Source organism: Blennius ocellaris (genome assembly GCF_963422515.1).
Source record: "Blennius ocellaris genome assembly, chromosome: 6".
NCBI lineage: Eukaryota > Metazoa > Chordata > Actinopteri > Blenniiformes > Blenniidae > Blennius > Blennius ocellaris.
Window position 1 is genome coordinate 13,166,828 of NC_137655.1, and position 19,912 is coordinate 13,186,739.

Below are 19,912 nucleotides of genomic sequence, written 5' to 3' on the forward strand. Positions count from 1 at the left end.
CAGTGAATGTTGAAATGGCTCTTAACAGTTTAGAATGTTGTACACACAATGTATCTTTATCGGCATTTCATTTCATTCCTTTACATAGATCTTTTCTGTTTTGATTGTTGATTAAATGTGAGGACTGCATATTGAGTTAGCTCCTTTCACTCATTACTTGTGTATCTGAATTTGTGTGCTTTTGTTTGAGCCATTATATTAGAGACCAACCCTCCTCCTTCCCCCTGCAGGTACAGTAGTAGATTTGGCACTAAGTGTTCATCATAGAGAATAAATGCACACAGACAAGGTTTCTTCAAATCCAGTCTGAGCACAGACAAATTGTTCATATTAGAGCTGCCCCCTAATGTCATTTACTAAATTCATTCTGACATGGCGGCTCAAAATGAAATGAAAACCTACCGCTTTCATCATTATTGTGTTATCTTCCCATCCTTTCTCTCGGTTTCGCCTCCATGTTGGTCTGATTTGTTTCACCTCATTCCTTAAACAGTGATTCACCTCCTTCCATGCCCACTGGAATCTTTTTATATCCAAAGCATGCATTAAACATGCACGGTATCAAACAGATGCTCTACTGATGTCACAGACCTCCAATAATAAAGCACTGCTATTCACAAATTTGAAACGCAAAATAGAAAGTCACCAAACATCCTTTGCCCTCCAGAGATGCTGGATTCACTGTTGAAATGAGCAAAAGAAGGATAACAAGAACAAAAAAAAGAAAAGATGCACAACTGAGTTATGTTCCCTTGTTTCTCACTGTTCTGAGCAACAAAATGACTAATAATATACTGTAATCAGTGTCTTTATAGGGTCTGGTATCTTGCATTGGTACAGAGATGTATAATATTGTGAAACAGGTGAGAGCCCAGTTTTTTCATGTAAAAAAGATACATTTGACTTAGCGAGTTCACTTTTCAATTATATATCTTCTATCCTGATGAGAATAACAATATATTTAAAAAAAAAAGATAGTTCTTACTCAGCTTGGGCTGATGAGCAAAACCCCCTTGATCTACATGATTGGTATGATCGGTAATAGTCTTTCATATCAGCCTTCAGATGTCAATCCTTTTCATTTAACTTTGAGCCACATGATGCGGGAGCCCCTCGAATTCAGTGTGACACAGTTCAGTTTTATCTATGTGGAGTTTGCATGTTCTCCCAGCAGCTCCTGTTCACAATCTAAAGTCCATGAGAGTTGGGTTAATATGTGGCAAAAACGGCTTGTGTGTGCGGTTTTTTCTGAGTGAACTTGAAATCTGTCAGTCGTGTACACTCCTTTTCATCAAGCTCGAGCCTCAACGACCTTCTACTGGATGAAGCAGGTGAATAGATGAGTGGATGGAGGGATTCAGTATTTAGAACACTGTTGTGTCTGAGAGACATTTCTTTGTCATGCCTCACCTTTGGGTTATTTAAATATGTTAGTTTTCTGTAAAAAAAAAAACCAAAAAAAAAGGTCCAAAGTAAAAATGATAAATTATGAACAAAAAATTAATTTTAATTAGGTGCCTCTGTGTAAAATCATAGTGGCAGGGAGGAATCCAACAATAAATTCCTTCTTTATCACTCGGGGCATAAATCCACAGTGCGAGACGTGACTCTTACACCAGTGCAGTGGGCGGTTTACCTCACATGAAAAGACACACACACACACACACACACACACACATAAAACAGAGCACAAAAGAGGTTTACAGAGCCTCGACTGGATGTTCAGTCTCATTAGAAGTGTTTCCTCATGAATAACATTATTCAAGATGAATCACCTGATTATAGATTTATGTGTGTGTGCACATGTATGTGTTGACAGCTTCCTCTATGTGCATCTCCACTTGTGTTTGTGTATCTTGCCAGAATAAACAACAGTGGGAAGCGCCAGTCAGTGAAAAATGAGCACCGCCTCTCCTCACTCTCCTCCTATCGATTTAATCTCTCGCCCTTTGCCACTCGCCACCAAATCTGTCTTCACACGGCACACGAGAGGACAATGCCGTTAGACCTGGGTTTTGTTTGCGCGGCACTGTGGAATGAGCATAAATAACTAAAGTGGGAGGTTAGGATCCTCTCAGTGGGAGTAGTAATTCTCTTCACTGTTGAGGGGGTGGTTCAGCAACCTGCAGAGTGCTGCCGCTGCCCTCTTCACCTCCTACTCTTCTGTCAATTTTTTTTCACCCCTCTTCGAGCAAACATCCAGTTTTTTTTTTCTTCCAACAAGCTAATTATGGCAGAAATGTTTTCCTTAAAACGTTTGTTTGTGGTAAATGGATATAATGACATTATCCTTGAATTGATTGTGTTGTATTGTCGATGTGCAAAGATAAATCATCTTACCAAAAAAAAAAAAAAAATGGTTATCATTGTATTTTCATGAAATTATGATTCAGAGCTTTAACTTTTCTCCCTCTGGCTATTCCTGAGGTGTTTCACCTTGGCTTGCATTTCCATGTAAAATCTCTGTGCGCAGGACTTAGGGCGTATGCCTGATCCCCCCCTGATTGGAAAGCAGCCCTCGTCTGGAGGTGCGATCATAACAGAGTCTGTCTGAACCCCATGGATTTTCACCGGTGGCAGGCTTACCTGACATGCAGTGTTCACTACTGGCATGAGCCTGACGGTCGCATCCAAGTCTGCAGCATTTACAAACTTCTGGCAGTGGGTTGTTCTCATCATGTCCACATGGACAGGCAGTAAATGAGAGCAACACCGTAGGAATAGAGGGAAAAAATAGTTCCTTACGCATGTCTGCAGCCACTTCCCATTCTGCACACACACACACACACACACACACACACACACACACACACACACACACACACACACACACACACACACACACACACACACACACACACACACACACACACACACACACACACACACACACCCTCACCTCCCACTCTCAATCTCATTGTGCAGGCAAATTAAAATTCATGGCTTGCCAAGCCATCCATTCTCCCACCACCGCTTAATTGTCTCGAAAATTGAGGAGATTACGGGGTGCAATTTATGTACAAATAAGAATCTGTCAGAAACGTGGTTGTGTTTATATAACATGATATACATGCATGTATGGAAATGGTAGCAGAGGATGGTGTGGGATCCCTTAAAAAACAAAGTTTTCCTTTTGCTGTTGTACTGTGAACTTCTTTGTGTCTTAAACACAAACAGGTGTGCCTGTATGTCATCTGCATGTTTCCATGTTCATGTGAGTTTGCATGTAAATATACAGGTGAGTGCTGAAATCTCTCTCTCTCTCTCTGAAAAAGAGAGCGTGTATGAGTATAATCATATATGAGAGTATGTGATTATAGCTTTACCAATGTAATCTCACCTTCTTAGACTTAGGCTCTTACACTCAACCCCACCCATCTTCACTTCTCCTCTCCCTCCTCCTCCACCCGCTCCTTCTTACATTCCGGCCCATTCTAGCTAAATCCAATTTGTTATGGTTTCAAATAAGCCCTCGTTTTTCTGTCTCCTTGCCACTTCAAACTAAATAGCTTCTGTTATTTCTTGTCCAATTTGAAAATAATTATACCCCCTCCCACCAGCCCACCCACCCATTTTTTTTTTTCTTTTCAGGTCCACACTTTTAGCTACGTACAATACTATGGACTTTGGACGGTCATCCCAGGATGTAGAAACTGAAATGTTTCACCCAGCTCCACAGCTTGAAGACATTAATTAGATTGTGTGTGTCAGACTGAACTTACCTGCTTTACTTATATTTGTGATGAAGCCAATTCCAATATTGGTATTTTTTTAGTCTGTACACCCTTGATTAGTTTTGTGCAAGAGTACTTGGTTGTAGTTCAGATTCATCTTTGTCATTGCCTATGTCACACGTAGAAAAATAAATACAGACTGAATCTGACTTGGTGTCATCAAGCAATAGTAAAGACACTCATATCTACACTCATGGAGAGTTAAAGATATATTGCTCTATGTTAATGTACTTTCTTTTTTTTTAAGAATTATGTACTTAATTCATTTTAACAAGAATTCCAAAAGATGATTTCCAAAAAAGGAATTATCTGTTGGTTTTCACCATACAGACCTTGTTAACAATAAGTTATTCAATTGTAAATCTTTCCAGTGTAAAAGTGTACTTTCCAATTATAAACAATGTATAAACTGACGACAGCCGGACAGAAACACATCAGACCTTTTGAAGGGAGATAATCACTATTCATTTAAGCCGAAGAAGAGTGAAGGAGGATGATGTGGTGTCTTAATTGTTCGATAAATGCATTCAAGGAACTGTTTTACGCCAGCGTTCCTTGTTCCTATGGGCCCTGTTTTTAATTGGAAACCTGCCTCGGGGTTGATGTTTATGGATGCCGGTTTTATTGCATTGCCAACCATTTGGCAATTATGAGGGCTTTTCCACAGTCTACTTGTTGATTGATAGAAATTATGGCCATAAAAATAACAATGTGGTGGTAATGATGGTGATGCAAATAATGACAAAAATCTCTATTGGGGACTCAATGATGTTGTGGTGATGATGATGATGATGATGATGATGATGATGATGATGATGATGATGATGAAGAAGAAGACGGATGCTGAAGTTTGATTGGAGTCAAAGCACACAGCTTTGACTCCAATCAAACTTCAGCATCCGTCTTCTTCAGCATACCGTTGCAACTCACGCCAGCCAATATGTGTGTTGCCTATAAATTTACTGAGTAGAAAATAATAAATCAGTTCTGTGTGTGTTGCAGGGCATGATGTATCTGGAGGAGCGTAGGCTGGTTCACAGGGACCTGGCAGCCCGTAATGTTCTGGTCAAATCTCCCAACCACATCAAGATCACAGACTTTGGCCTGGCTCGCCTGCTGGATGTTAATGAGAAAGAATACAATGCTGATGGAGGAAAGGTAAATGATGTCAATACTTTTAGAAATGTGACTTACGCCTCTGCGTTCACAGCTTTCATTCATCATGATGAACTGTTACATCAAATAAAATAATATTTATGGATAAATAGAATTAAAATAGGTCATTTTAACATTATTTTTAAGCAATTGGATATATTTTGTCAATTTCTTCCTTGACATTAGATCACTGATAAATCATGAATGTAAAGCTAAAGGTAGCAGCAATGTCAATTTTTGTTTTAGACTTTGTTTCTTTTCTTTTTTTTAAATAACTGTTGTAACTAAAGTTGAATATCTGCAGTGGTCTTGTGTAGATTCTACAACTGCCTGTTACTACATGCTTTGTTCAAACAGCTTAAAAGAAATCCAAATATGGCTTCAGCTACTAATATTTTGAATTATGAGCAACAGTAGAGTGAGTCTCCTTCTATGTACATAATCAAAAAATAGCATAAAGTAACTGCAGTATTTTTTGGATGGTTGAATTTCATGAATGGACTTCATTTTGTCCCAAATTGTTAAAATTATTTTAAGATACACTTTAACATACGGTACCTCATTGTAAGGTTCTGAAGAAGATAAACTGTCTAACTAATCCTCAAAAGAATTTTTCTTTGCCTCACATGTAGATTGTAAAATAACCATCACTCGAAAAGTGATGATCACTTGCACTGCATCTGCAGTCACACCAAATTTTTTAAACACTTTTTTCCTTATAATGTTAGAAAATCTACATTTGGAGCAGCTGTATTGTTTTGGTTCTTCTTTTTGGTCCTGCATGAGGATTTGACACTGCAATGAAGAACTGTGTTGCCTTTTTTTCATATTTTCTTTCTTAATTGCTTTATGTGCTTAGTTATTATTGAAAAACTACTTTAAATAGCACCACTGACATGTTATAAAAAGATACCATAGGCAGTAACATTAATGAGGGTTTAATATCCAGAGGGAGAAACACGGTCTGCCACAAAGGACAGTTTCAACAAAGTGAATTTTGCTCTCTTGGACTGTTTTATTTACCGTGAGGGAGCTGAGATCTCAAAACCCTTGAAATGTAGAAAACAAATATGTCCTTGGGGCTCTCTGTACATGGATTTCTGACCTCCTCTAATCTTTGTTTATCCTTTGCCTCTTTTGTATTTTGTTTTCAAACCCTCTCGTCAAGAAAGCCTGTTTTATCCTCTCTCACTAGTCCTCCCGGTGTGTCCATCACAGTTTATGTGAGCAATGAGCACTGTGGTATTATTCCCTCAGCTGAGTGAAAGACAGGCACTCTCACCTTCAGCACGCCACCACCATTGCCACCACCTCAACCTCCATCACTGTAATCAATAGCATTGGCCTTCAAATCTAATCACAGTGTTAAGCTGCAGTCCAGACGGCCCTGCTTTTGGCCTCTCTTTATTATTGTACTGCTGGGATGTTCGTGTGTGTGTGTGTGTGTGTGTGTGTGTGTGTGTGTGTGTGTGTGTGTGTGTGTGTGTGTGTGTGTGTGTGTGTGTGTGTGTGTGTGTGTGTGTGTGTGTGTGTGTGTGTGTGTGTGTGTGTGTGTGTGTGTGTGTGTGTGTGTGTGTGTGCGCGCGTGTGCGCGTGCGCGTGCGCGTGCGTGTGCGCGTGCGTGCATGCGTGTCTGTCTGTGTGTGCTTGTGTGCGTTTGTGTTTTTCCGACCCTTAATTTCCTTCATCTCCAGTGTCCTCTCCTTGAATGACTGCCAGTTCTGTCAGAATGGTTCATTACATGTCACCTTCCAAACTGTTTTGGTCTAAATTCATTATTATTTTGATCTGTGTATATTATACTGACATGCCAAACAACTCTTTGGTAGATGCCAATCAAGTGGATGGCGCTGGAGTGTATCCACTACAGGAAATTTACTCATCAGAGTGATGTTTGGAGTTATGGTAAGTCTTTTTAGAAGAATGTATTGATAATGTATGACAGACATTCACAGACCATGCTTATCATGATAGATCTGATATTCTCCCTTTAATTAGACTGCCTTGTCCTGAGTAATGCAATTTTAATGTGAGTAACAGTTAACATGAAGGTTTTTTTTGTTTTTTTGTTTTTTAATGACACAGCTTCAAGTCCTGACAAACTCAGGGAGTGCTCACATATCAGAATTAATTAAAACTGAAAATGTTTCTGCTTTTATTCTTGAGGAAAGAAATAAGGAAACATGTAAATATTCAGTTTCAGCGGACCTGTCCAGCTCTAACATTACAGCCACTCTGAGCAGTCAGAGGGAGTTGGTTCAGATAGAGGTCATCCTCATGACACTATATAATTCTAACTCTAAGTGTATACATGTGGCCACATTTAAATTGTCCGGCCATACTGATTTGAGGGAATCAAAATTAACTTTGCAATTGCTCTTTTAGTATAATGAGCATATGCCACATATCTTTGAGAGGTACAATCAGGACATTTTTACAGTTGATGTGACTGCTTTCCATACATTTTACAAGTGATCAGATCCCCTTAGCTGGTGAAGATGCACCACAGTAATAGTATGAAAATGTTCAGAGTAGTGCATTGCTTTATTCTAGAAATTGTTGTCACATATTGTGCATTATAATCATGCAAAATGCTTTGCAAAAATGCACTCGTATCTTTTTATTTTGTTCAGAACAAGGAGCAGCACTACAGTTAGTGTGCACATAGCCTGAAGGTGTCTCTTTGGTTTAGTGCGTCCACCGTCGCAGTGGTCCTCAGTGACCTGAAGGCTATTACAGCTCAATCTTGTTGTGTGCAATCACTCTCTTTGCCACTTATTAGCTGATTACTCTAACATGATTAAAGCCAAAGAGTGCCTAAAGTTCAAACAGATTGACTTTCAAGACTGTAATTAAATTCTCTCCAACTCTTCTTCAGCCCTCTGTCAAGCCCATATCTTCACTTATCTTTTGTGTTGTTGCTTTCTGTTGTTTCTTAAACTTTCTGGTTCTTCTCCCACTTCTACATCCCATCACTGATTATTATCATCCCATCTCTTCACTTATCTATTGCTATATAGCATCCTTTCTTAACTCTTCTTTTATCTCTACTTATTATTTCGTTCAGTTTTGCCTTGTCAATACCCACTTGTTCACTTTTGTAAGAACATGTTTCTTTTTTCACTTTGTACCCTGATCTCTCTTTTTATGTTTCCATTTTAGGTGTGACCATCTGGGAGCTGATGACCTTTGGAGGGAAGCCATATGATGGGATTTCTACCAGAGATATCCCAGATCTGCTAGAGAAAGGAGAGCGTCTGCCCCAGCCACCCATCTGCACCATCGATGTCTACATGGTCATGGTTAAATGTCAGTATAACCTCACTGTGAGCGAAAGACTCTTCAATAAGAAAAGTGATATTTTCAGACTTGTTCTCTTGTTGTGAAGAGGTTTGAGGGCAGGATATGGCTTCTTTGAACCGATTTTCGCGTAAAAATGTACAATTTGCTGCCACTTTTTAAGTGTTATTATAAGGGGACTTGTATTGAGCACAGAAAGTGATGGTATGGGAAAGAAAAAGGAAATGTCCTGGGTTAGCGCTGGATAACGAAAGAATGAACAAATGAGTTGAGCAATTTTAATAGCATTGTGTGGTGCAATCTGAACCGACGAGCTACTCTACTTTCAAGCTACTGCAGAATTCTAATGGTGATTTTGATAGAAATGTGTTGGAATTCACAAAGCATCGCAATTTGATATATTTTGGACAGAAAGAGGTGAAACCTGCACAAACTAAGCGGGTGCTTGTAATACTATGCCTGCTTGGTGTGTAGTTATACTACTGTAAAGGATGAAAAGTTGCTGACTATAATGAAGGTTTCACCGACCACTGTTTGATTGATGAGCCCCACGGGAGAAACACAGCTGGTTCTGAGAAGATTCCCCATGGTTCATCAACCACATCCTGCAGAAGCAGGGACACTGTGGATGCTGCAGCAAGCTCCAAGTGGCTAAAGTTTATTTGCATATTTTGATACATGGCAGGGCTGGCACTTTTCTCTTGACTGTCTTGTTACCTTTTTTTTGTTATAATTATACGTCTTGCAACCCTTCAGTTGGTTTGCTTCAAACTCTTTATTATTATATAGCCATTTGTCTGTCAGCATATTGAGTGTGAGGTCAGAATCTGGACAGATTCAGACAACCTTCTATCGTGAAGGTCAAAACAATTTGAGATAAATATGCAGTAAAGTCACATTTTCTAAATATTTGGCTTCAGCCAAATCAGTCTGTATGTTGTGAAATGTAAAGACAGAAGTAGCAAGGTATTTATTTATCAAGTCAAATAAAAACTTACTATTTTATTGACACGTTTTTTAAGGTCAAAGTATTGTATAAATTATATAAATAGTCTTTTTTATTGGATCGTGTAAGATTTGCCACCCAAACATCTCTCCAATGACCATGATGGAGAGTAATCCCACAGAAGTTTAGGACAGCCAGTGGAAGTTTAATTAAATACAAATTTCCTGACTGGCAGTGACCCCCAACACAAAGACATTGGCCTTATTGTTTGGTCGCTGCTTTCTTGCTGTCAGGCACGGGGGTCACAGGTGGCTCTGTGAACTCTGGCTACTGCTGCCAGGAGAAAGAGTGGATGCCAGCATGGCCCTGGCCTTATTCTCTGCTCTCCAAGCTACGGCCTCTGGCCACCAGTGTCACTTTGGCTCACACTGTAACCCTGCACCTGTGCCAATCTGGCAAGCAGACACAGACACACACACACACACACACACACACACACACACACACACACACACACACACACACACACACACACACACACACACACACACACACACACACACACACACACACACACACACACACACACACACACGCACACACACACACACACACACACACACACACAGCATGGATAGGTCACTGTCACCTGCTTGTTACTACCTTCCTTTTGCACTGCTGCACGTACAGAAATGATGCGCTCAAACAAACACACATTAAGAAAGCATGTCACGATGGATTTCCTCGCATTTTGAGAATGTTGCTCCTTTTGGCTTAGCAACTAAGCACTCAGATGAAAGATGATCATTTATAGATGTAATGGTATATGTGTACTTGGGTCTAAAGACCGAGCTCTTTGTTTGAATCTCTGTCTTATTTCCCTGGGTGCCAAGACATGCTTAAGTCAAGGCCAGGTCATGTGATTACTTTGGCATTTTACCCATGTGTTATGGAGACATTGGCAGGAGGGTGCACTGCTCCATATGGCCATTCTGGTGACGGAACTGTATCTTTAATTTGGAAAAGGTGATTACAATGAGCAGAAAATGGACAGTTTCTGTGTTTGCTTTTTTTCTGTTCTATTTGTTTAATCATTAGGGATTTCTAAAGCAAAATGATTTAATTGTTTTGGACATACCTGGATATGTGGAACTTAGATTCCGACTTTTGTTTGACAGCATGATGGCAAGTTGCACACAAGTTAGAAAAGGTTGATTACTCACTGTGTTTTCATGGTCTGAGGTCTAGCCACCGTTGCACATTGGGTGCATTTCTATTTTATCATAAGCACAGCTGAAATTAATCTCAACAAAGGGGAATTACAAGAAAGTTCCAGTGATGTTTGCAGTGCATGTCCAACGATCTCCAGTATCCACCTTCCTTAGTTCTTACTCTTTCTCACACCAACAAATGATCAACACTGCATACATGTGAATGTACTTAGAGCAAAACAAGTATAGTCTGTTATTTTGAACACAAAGGACTGCAAATGTCAAAGTATTTTGATTACTTTCATGCAAATAAAACAGAAAATAAAATTCATATTTGACACAATTCGTGTGGGCAGAACCTCTGACACCAAAGTGTGTGTGAACTAGTGAACCATACTGCCTGATCACTGCTGACAGATACTTAACATGCTGCTCCTCCCACTGAGTTGCATTTACCATACATATATCAAGGCAAAAAAAACCCTTCATCTTAATGGATGTTGATGAGGCGTATAAATAGATTTCCTGTGGGAAAGCATCTTGGACACGGGGTCAAAGTCAAAGTGAAGTTCTCCTTGCATTTATAAGGAGGTGAAATATTCATATTCAACCTGAACTATATATGTTTTTGGAATATCCTTTGGGTCTATACTTAATGTTGACCAATTTTTCAGGCTGGATGATTGATGCAGACAGTCGACCTAAGTTTAAGGAGCTGGCTGCAGAGTTCACTCGGATGGCTCGTGACCCCCAAAGATATCTGGTCATCCAGGTAGGTAAATCGCTAAGATCCAAATGAAACATTAAGCTTTTATAATAAGAAACACCCATTTCTTTGCTTTGCACTATTTTTATCATAACTCTGGGTTGATTTAGTGAGCCACTATTAAAATCAGTCAAACAATATGCTTTATGTTTCTTATTCTCTCTCGAAAACAATAGAAACATGGTCAATAGATTTAACTTAACTTATAGAGCTTTTCCTCTGTTTGAGCAGTCCCCAAACTTCCTTACACTCTTAATCACTTTCACACACATATTCACACACCAATGGAGGTGGCTGCCATGCAAGGCGCCCAATCCATTCAAATCCATTCAATGGAAGCAGTTTGGGGTTCAGTGTCTTGCTCAAGGGCACTTCACGGAGAGATTGGGAATCGAACCTGCAATATTCAGATTAAGAGACGACCACTCTACTAATTGAGTGCGCATAGCTCAATCATTGAATAGAGTGAAGTTTTCTTTCACTAAAGAAAAAGGTGATTGGCAGATTTATATATTTTTTTTTTAATCAATGGTGATAAAGCTCAAGGGCACATTTATCAGTGTTAGCCATGTGCAAGCTGCTTATAATGTCTAATAGATATAAAAGTATGTCCTAGCTATGAATGTGAATTTTATTAAAATGATATTTGCCACATAAATAATATCTTGTCATATACCACATTTAATAGAATTTGTGGTTGTGCCTTTTTCTTGTGGCACAATTACATAAATCCCAAACCATGACTTTACCCAGGGTGATGATCGAATGAAGCTGCCCAGCCCCAACGACAGCAAGTTTTTCCAGAGCCTGTTAGACGAGGAGGAACTGGAGGACCTGATGGATGCAGAAGAGTATCTGGTGCCTCACTCCTTCAATGTTCCACCGCTGGCGTACACTCCCCGCACACGCATCGACTCCAGCAAGGTACTTTCTCTTAGACATCATACTTCAAAGCACAGAGCAGATCTACATACAGTATTCAGACACATCCATCCTGTGGTATTGTCATTAAATGTTACAAGTCCATAAGCATTGATCAAAATTTAATGATACCATAGTTATATTGATATATATTTTGTTAATTACAGTAGTGCTCCAATATTTCCGTTTCAACACGTCTTTCCCTATTAGGATTACTCAGACTGTCATTTGCATGATGCGTCTTACATATCCACCCACTCAAGAAATCCTCATATGCTTTCAAATTCCCTTAGACTGTCATGGGGGATGTAACAGATCTTAGAAATTCCATATTCTAGTCCAAATCTTTATGGCTTTGCAGGGCTGAAACCAACTTTGTGATGGCTCTGTTTCTGATTGGCCTATGGCATTTATAACTGACGTCAACTGTACTAACATTGAAATAGCTCATGTCTTTCTCTCAAAGCAGTATTCATGAATATGTCTATACCAACTTAATGTCTTTAGGTTACACTGAACATTACCTGTAGTTCTGTAAGTTTGCATGGAACACCTGTAAGTTTATTGTCATGCCATATTTTTTTGAGCCACACTGATCAATGGCAAGGTACATGCAGATACTATCTGAGGAGTCCACAGGACGTCATGGGCATCATTGTGCCAATTCATTTCTGATCTGACTTTTTTTCAGATGCTTGACTCATTCCCTGTTTGACATTCATTTATTATGAATAAAAAAAAAATTTTATTGTGTCAAATCACAGCTCTTTAAATCCAAAAAATACCAGCTGGGTTGCATACTTTTGAATTTTTAAAGTGAAATGTATTTATCCAGCTTGCTTTTCTAGCACAAGTGCAATTGTCTGAATAATTTATGTTCCTGAACTCTGAAGACTAGTTTTCAAATAAAAACATCAATTGTATTTGCTATTACACCGACATAAAAAAGTATAAATATCTTTCAACAAGCCAGTCTAAGTTATATAATATATTGTAATTTATTGTGGAAATGGCAATATTTCTGAAAAAATTTTATGTCACAATTAGAATAGTTAGAGTCAAATAAAGTGCTTCTGGAAGTTTTAATATATTCTGGGAATACATTTATTTACATTTCCTTTATTTTAATCATATGCATATTTGAACAAAATGAAGTCCTTACAATATTGGATCACCATATCTTGTTGTTGAGTTAGTTTTATTTCTTTATATATCCATTATGATCTTTAAATATTACATAATGTGTGGAAAAGTTATTTTCTACAACCCCAGCAAGGTGTCTGACACTAAGCAATGATTTAAAAAAAAGAGAGAGAGACAATATCAAGTCGAAGCAGCCATTCATGTCATTTAGTTGGCCTCTAAAGTGATGTGGGAATGAATCTTCTCAGTGTGTACTGCAGGACTCTCCTGTTAAAGCACAAAAGATTGAGGTCTTAAAACTGCATTCACACAGCTTTCTCAGTGTCTTACTCATCCCTCTCCTGCTTTCCCATTCTCTGGCTTGTTTTCCTCCCGTCTTTGTCCTTTGCAAAACTATGGTAATTGCCTTCTTCAAAATTGTCGTTTACCACCAGATCTCCTCACTTTTTCAGCTGTTCAAATGTTCATCTTCTCTCTTTGGACGTAAATCCATCACAAAACCAGTCTCACAGCCAGCATTCTGCCATTTTGTATTCCAATATCCCCCTGTGTTTGTGTCAAGATAAAAATGCCTGCTGAATGCCAATGAAAGACACGTCTACCAGTCTGGAGCATTTCAGAGGTTGAAAGATTTTTACTCTGTTTTTCTGTATAATCTTTGAAAAGTTTCACCATTCTGTTTTAGGGCGCTCTTATTAGTTTGGACACAGCGTAACTTGACTTAATTCTCAGAGTTAGATTTATCTCCATAAATCATGCTGATTGATTGTAATGAGTTTAATTATCGCACCCAGCAAATTATATCCATAGCAATACAACTTGGCTGTACATCATGAATTCTAGCAATGCAATAAAGAGAGGAAGAACTCCTAAAAACTCTTTTTTTTTTCCAAATGTGATGTGAAATATTCAGCACCGTGACAAGTTATTCAAGTATCTTGATTGACTTTTCTAAATAATTATGTTTGACTTTGTACATTTCCAAATTTTAATCGTTCTTTACAATAAACCAAGATCATGAAGGTTGCTAGGGACACCATTTTTCTTTTTAAGTAACATGACTGATGTTCAATGAAAATCAAGAGAAATTGTCCATTTTATATTTCTTTTGTGTATGACTTTGTCATTTCTGTTTGAATGTCAAGACAAGCCAAGTTGTAACATAAAGAAGTATTAATGAGGATGGAAAGAAAGGAATTTAGTGGTCTTACCGAGTCCGAGGGTAATGAGAGCACAGCACAACTGCTGGAGTATCTTCAGGCTGACAGTATGAAATGTTACACGAACAAGTGTGAAGATTAATGAAAATATATGACACACTTGGGGGTTTATTTTTAAGTGCTTACGCACTTGCATTTCATAAGTACATCTGAAGATTCTTTTTTTCTTAAAATTCCAAAACTCTTTTGATAGTTTGACATCTCTTATCTGCTCACAATCCTGACATCAAAACCATGTGAAAATAAAACAGCTTGTCTTAATGCCTGCTATGTATAAACTGTGTACATTATTGCTATGTGAACATTTGATTATCATATTTATTATACGATTCTTCTCAAAATAAGTCACAACTAACTTACGACAAATAAACCAGGCTGCTGTGGCTGCTTGATTTGTGTAAATAAATACTTTGGATGCTTTAAGTTAATCCTCGTTTTCTGAAACCTTTGCTACAGCGAGTCCATAATGTTCCTAATAATAGTATTGTATGTATATTTGCTCATAACCTAACACAGTGCTGTCACTTGACCTATGGCTTGTGAATAATATAGCATATCACTCAAGGTCATTAAACTGGAATTGCTAACAGTTTTCTTCTCATACATCATTGATTATAACGTATCATTCTGTTCAGCATTTTAGCATACATTTTATCTTACAATACTTTATAGCCGTTGGGATTATTTTTCGAACTGGTAGTTATTCCTCTATATAAAAGTGTTGTCACTTTGCTATGAAATTATAAAACGTGTATTAACAATGACATTATAACATACTATATCCACTTATTAGATCCCTTTTTGGAACCTTGGTTTAAGTTGCCATACATACTTATAAACATTTCTAGCTTAATTTATGAAGCCATAAGTATGCAATATAAAGTGATATGTATGTGCTCATGATGCATTTTGCAGTAGTTATAGGAAGTCCTACTAAGGAATTGATCGTTTACATTATATATTTTGACTAGAATGTGCTCATAGCTGAACCTTGTCTTCAAGTTGATTTGCTTTTTACTAATCCTTGTTTGTTTTCATAATCTTGCCATTAGAAATTCCACAAATTACAATTAGTCAACACTTCTGCTATTTTTAAACTCTACTTAATGATATTTTAGCATGACTCTCCTAAACATGTATTGAACAATTGCAGGGTTAGACAAGTGATCTGATCACAATAATGATCTACTCATGCGCCTTCATTCACAGAGCAGAATGAGTAGAAAATCATATGCTGCCCCTACCTTTCCATGTTAAGCGGAAAATTAGGGATGCCCACAAAACTACCATTTTTTTTTTTTTTTTAATTTCTCAGACACAGTAAAATTGTGCAAAGTAAGGAAATGTACAATGTGACACAAACCCCTTGCTAAAATAAATAGGGTGGACAAAGATAAATCACAGTGAAGCTCCCAGGGACGCTCTAAAATTTATTTTTTGGCTGTTGTCAAGAATGGAGACACAAATGAACACAGCATGGCAGGGCTGATAGGGCTACTTTAAGAAGTTGCTGCATGGAGCCTTTTAATTAAAATGCCTTTAATTAAATTGTCCTCGCACATTGGTGTTTAACCCCGCTGCACGTCTCGGCCACTTGTCATTTTTAAAAAATACAAATGAAAAATGAAACAAAATGCTCACTTTATCACATTTACAATCATACTATATTTTGTATGACACTGTGGTTTCTTCTTTTATTCGTTTGTTTCCACGTTTTGCCCTTGTCTACACTGATACATCAAAAAAGGATTCCACATTTTATCAAAGTATTACTCTCCTCACTTGCATTTGCCTCGAGGGGTTTGGTTTGGCTCGAGGAATCCATTCCGCTAATCTGATAGTCATTCTTACCTCCCTTTCTGAACTGATATGCTTTCTCTACCCTGCTTCCTCTCAGAGCCAGTTTGGCTGCCAGGATCCAGGTTTCAGCATGGAGGACATCCTGGCCTCGCTGCCGAGAGTGGTCTCTGTCCCGCCTGTGTCAGGAGGCTGTGTCTCTTCACAGGAGCTCACCTCGGGGGGGCAGATTGCTGTAGGGTATGGACGTGGCAGCCAGGATGACCCTCGATGCAATGGCACCCTGAGGAAGCAAGCCTCCCCGAGATCAAGCACCCTCGTTGCTGGCTCGACACTCTTAGCGTCAGTGCAAGGTAAAGCAGAACACTAAATGAAAGTTCGCTGTTGTAGTGGCTTTTAGCTCCATTGGGGCCACAATGAAATATAAAGTTTAACGGGGGCTCACAAAAGTAAACAAACATCCAAGACAACTGCATAAATTAGATGGTGGAAGTAGACTTAATCAGTGCTTCCAAACTGTCATCAACGTCCTATGACTCCCGTTGGTCTCTGTGACGCTCCACTCCTACACACAAGAAAACATAGAGTACGATACATGCAGGGATTACATTCATACAATGCTATTGTTGACCTTTACCTCCAGAAGCAAACGGACCCCACACATTTATTTTACTTAATGAATGAGATATGCAGCCAGCAAATTTGCTCTGTGGATTAGTTGTTTGCTATTAGATCAGTTTTGATTTCCTGGCACTTCCCAAACAGACCAATACCAAAAAGAAAAACCTGCCCTTTTGACTTTAAATCAACCAGCTTTAATGTAGCTGTGATGAAATCAAGCCTCAGCTGGCAACAGGAGTCAAATTTGATATTATTTATTTATACTGCAGTACACGTCTCGGCAGCCTGGAAAAGTAGAAAAACATTTTTTGTTCCATTGGGATAGTTATACAAGACCTCAGTCATTTTATTGCTGAGCAACACATTTATGCCCTCTGTTAAGATTTGATTGTGCAGAAAATGCCACTTTAAGGGCTGTAAATGTAACTGCTGACTTTGCATTTTGTTTCAACAGTGATCAGTTAAAAAGTTAAAGTATAAAACTTTAAGTAAAAACATAAAAGTTGTATTAGTTTTCCAGATTAATGGCTTGCAATGCAACAATGATACAAAAGGTTAGGGTTAGGGTACTTTTAATCCAATGCACATTTTATGATGCAAATGTTTTAACTCTTGCTTTGATTCATTTCTGTGTCTGCATCCCAAGGCGGAGGTGACGACAACAGTGGACAGCGATACAGTGCAGATCCAACTGGTCTTTTAGCTGAACGAGCAGCCAAAGGAGAAAAAGACCAGGATGGATACATGGCCGCCATGAGAGACAAGAACAACACAGGTTACTGTTGCAATTATGAGAACCATTAAGTCTTGTCACAGTTATACTTTCAGAAACAGTTTTGACTGACTTTAGCACCAGTTTGTCCTTTGCCTGGCTTTCAGTCGTCCCTCTTCCAATAGGGTGGTAGTTACAGTGGATGAGATTGACTTTAGTGGGTAAATGTCATACACTTGCTCATCATGTATAAGACCATAGCCATTATTTTGTTACCATCTGTGCTTTTCTCAGTGCACCATCTTATGCTGCAAGACTTAATGGTCAAGGCGAAACTTGCTGACTTTGGCCAATATACCAGCAGCACATCATAAAATGGGCATCTAGTTGTGCTTATTGTTTGAGGACACAACAATTTCCATTAAAAGAATGACATGTGACACCTTTAGCCATTAAAAGCTGTCATATGATGACTTCAACTAAGTTGATTTAATGTGGTTCAAAAAGAATCACTGGAACCCCCGGAGAGTAATTTGGAGTATTTCTGACTTCATTCTAATATGAATACTTACAATAAAATTCATTACAACTGCTTTAGGACCAAATAGGTTGTTGTGATACTGAACATTGGAAAAGTAACTGTATCAGTCACTGATGTGTAAGTGACTGTTGTGTAAGACAGGGGATACTTGGCTGTCAAAAAGTTAACTGGTCTAGTTTACATTCTTCAGCAATAGAAATGTAAAAAGAAATTCTCACCCTCCTCCTTTGCTTCCAGATTATCTAAATCCAGTGGAGGAAAACCCTTTTGTCACACGTCGCAGGAATGGCGAGGCCCACACAGTGACTGATGGAGCAAGTTGCCGCACCTTGCATTTAGCTGCTGCCGTTGCCGCCCCCAAAAGTCAGTCTGCCCACGCTGGTGACGAGTACATCAATGAGCCGCTCTACCTAAATACCTTCTTAAACCCCGGAGACAAGAACGGATTGGCTGGAGCAGTGTCCATCCCTGGTCCTGGGTCTTCAGCTGCACAATCTCTACTGCAGACAGTCAACCCGTCAACGTCGAGCCACGCCGTTTCCTCCACTGGATATGTGATGCCCCCTGGCCACATCCCTCACCCTTCGTATCCATCACACACACTGCATCCAGGACATTCAGGACACACTCTGCACTCAGGCATTACCAGCAGCACCATCATGTTTGATAAGAAAGGCAAGAAAGCAACTTTTGACAATCCAGAATACTGGCAGCACAGTCTCCCTCCGAAGTCCTCACTGCACAACCCTGAGTACCTGCAGGACTGCAGCACACGCTTCTTCTATCGGCAGAATGGACGCATTCGCCCTGCTGTGGCCGAAAACCAGGAATACTTGTCCGAGGCTGCTATGAAAGCTGGCAATGTGTTGCCACCCCCTCCATACAGACAGAGGAACACTGTGGTGTAGTGACCCAGTACCACATTGGAGGACTGAATCGTCTTATCAGTGGAGATGAATCAACGTAAAATAGTCCTGTCTTTTTTCATGCAGTACTTCTCAACTTGGGTTCTCCTTGCACCTTCCCTGAACATTTCTCTTTGTCACGTCTGTTTGCTGATCTTGTATCATCACATTAAGGTTCTGCCTTTTTTGTGACAGAACTAGAATAACTGTTACTGACAACATCACTTGACACAGAGACCATTTTTAACTCCAACAGTGGCCCTTACTCTCTAAAGCAAGTACAGATATCTCTATGAGGTTGGTTCTGCCCCGGAGAACACTGTGGTGCCGTCTTTAGCACCAACGTGGCAAAAAAAGAACACAATCAATGACTGTAAAGAGATGTTCAATAAGAGAAAAAGGAGAAGGAAACTGAGGTTAGCCCAAAGAGGATTATTTACATCACCTGACATGCTCTTGTTTATACAACCATGAATCACTGTTCACCGTGCCCTTTTAGCACATTCTCTACCCAGCCAGATGTGCACATTGTGATATTCACAAATTGTCAATGCTTGGGTGCAGTCTGTCAAATGGCACATGCACATGGAGTTGTGTCGTGACTTACCAGCAAAGCTGCAATCATGCTGAAAGAAGCCCAGATGTGGCTTGCATGCATGCCTACATGCTTCTTTGACTTCTACCTTTCGCTATGTCAGTAATGGATTTCAGACATTTATCACACACACGCACACGCACACGCCCACAAAGCTCATGTCATACCTAAAACATGTTAACATGCCTGTAGGCTTGACACACCAATAATAACCATGCGTCAATTCATATGTAAATACACACGGACAGATAAGCTTGCTGCCACTCGAAATGTATTTCAGAGGAAAAGCTCAATTGACCTTGTGCTCAAAGACAGAGGATGCAGGTATTGGCAGGCGGTGGTGCA

The 19,912-nt window shown here is 39.2% G+C and overlaps 1 protein-coding gene across 1 annotated transcript in view; it reads left to right on the forward strand.

The window, feature by feature from the left end:
• The window catches only part of erbb4b (erb-b2 receptor tyrosine kinase 4b), a gene marked incomplete at both ends in the record, with an annotated part of 291,115 nt that extends 272,140 nt beyond the window's left edge, over positions 1-18,975 (forward strand). Inside the window, 8 exons of the mRNA XM_080497752.1 lie at positions 4,737-4,892; positions 6,719-6,794; positions 8,052-8,198; positions 11,021-11,118; positions 11,866-12,036; positions 16,294-16,546; positions 17,461-17,589; positions 18,305-18,975. Of these exons, the coding sequence (XP_080353878.1) occupies positions 4,737-4,892; positions 6,719-6,794; positions 8,052-8,198; positions 11,021-11,118; positions 11,866-12,036; positions 16,294-16,546; positions 17,461-17,589; positions 18,305-18,975 (1,701 nt within the window). The remainder of the gene's footprint in view (positions 1-4,736; positions 4,893-6,718; positions 6,795-8,051; positions 8,199-11,020; positions 11,119-11,865; positions 12,037-16,293; positions 16,547-17,460; positions 17,590-18,304) is intronic.
• Between the last annotated feature and the right edge of the window lie 937 nt (positions 18,976-19,912).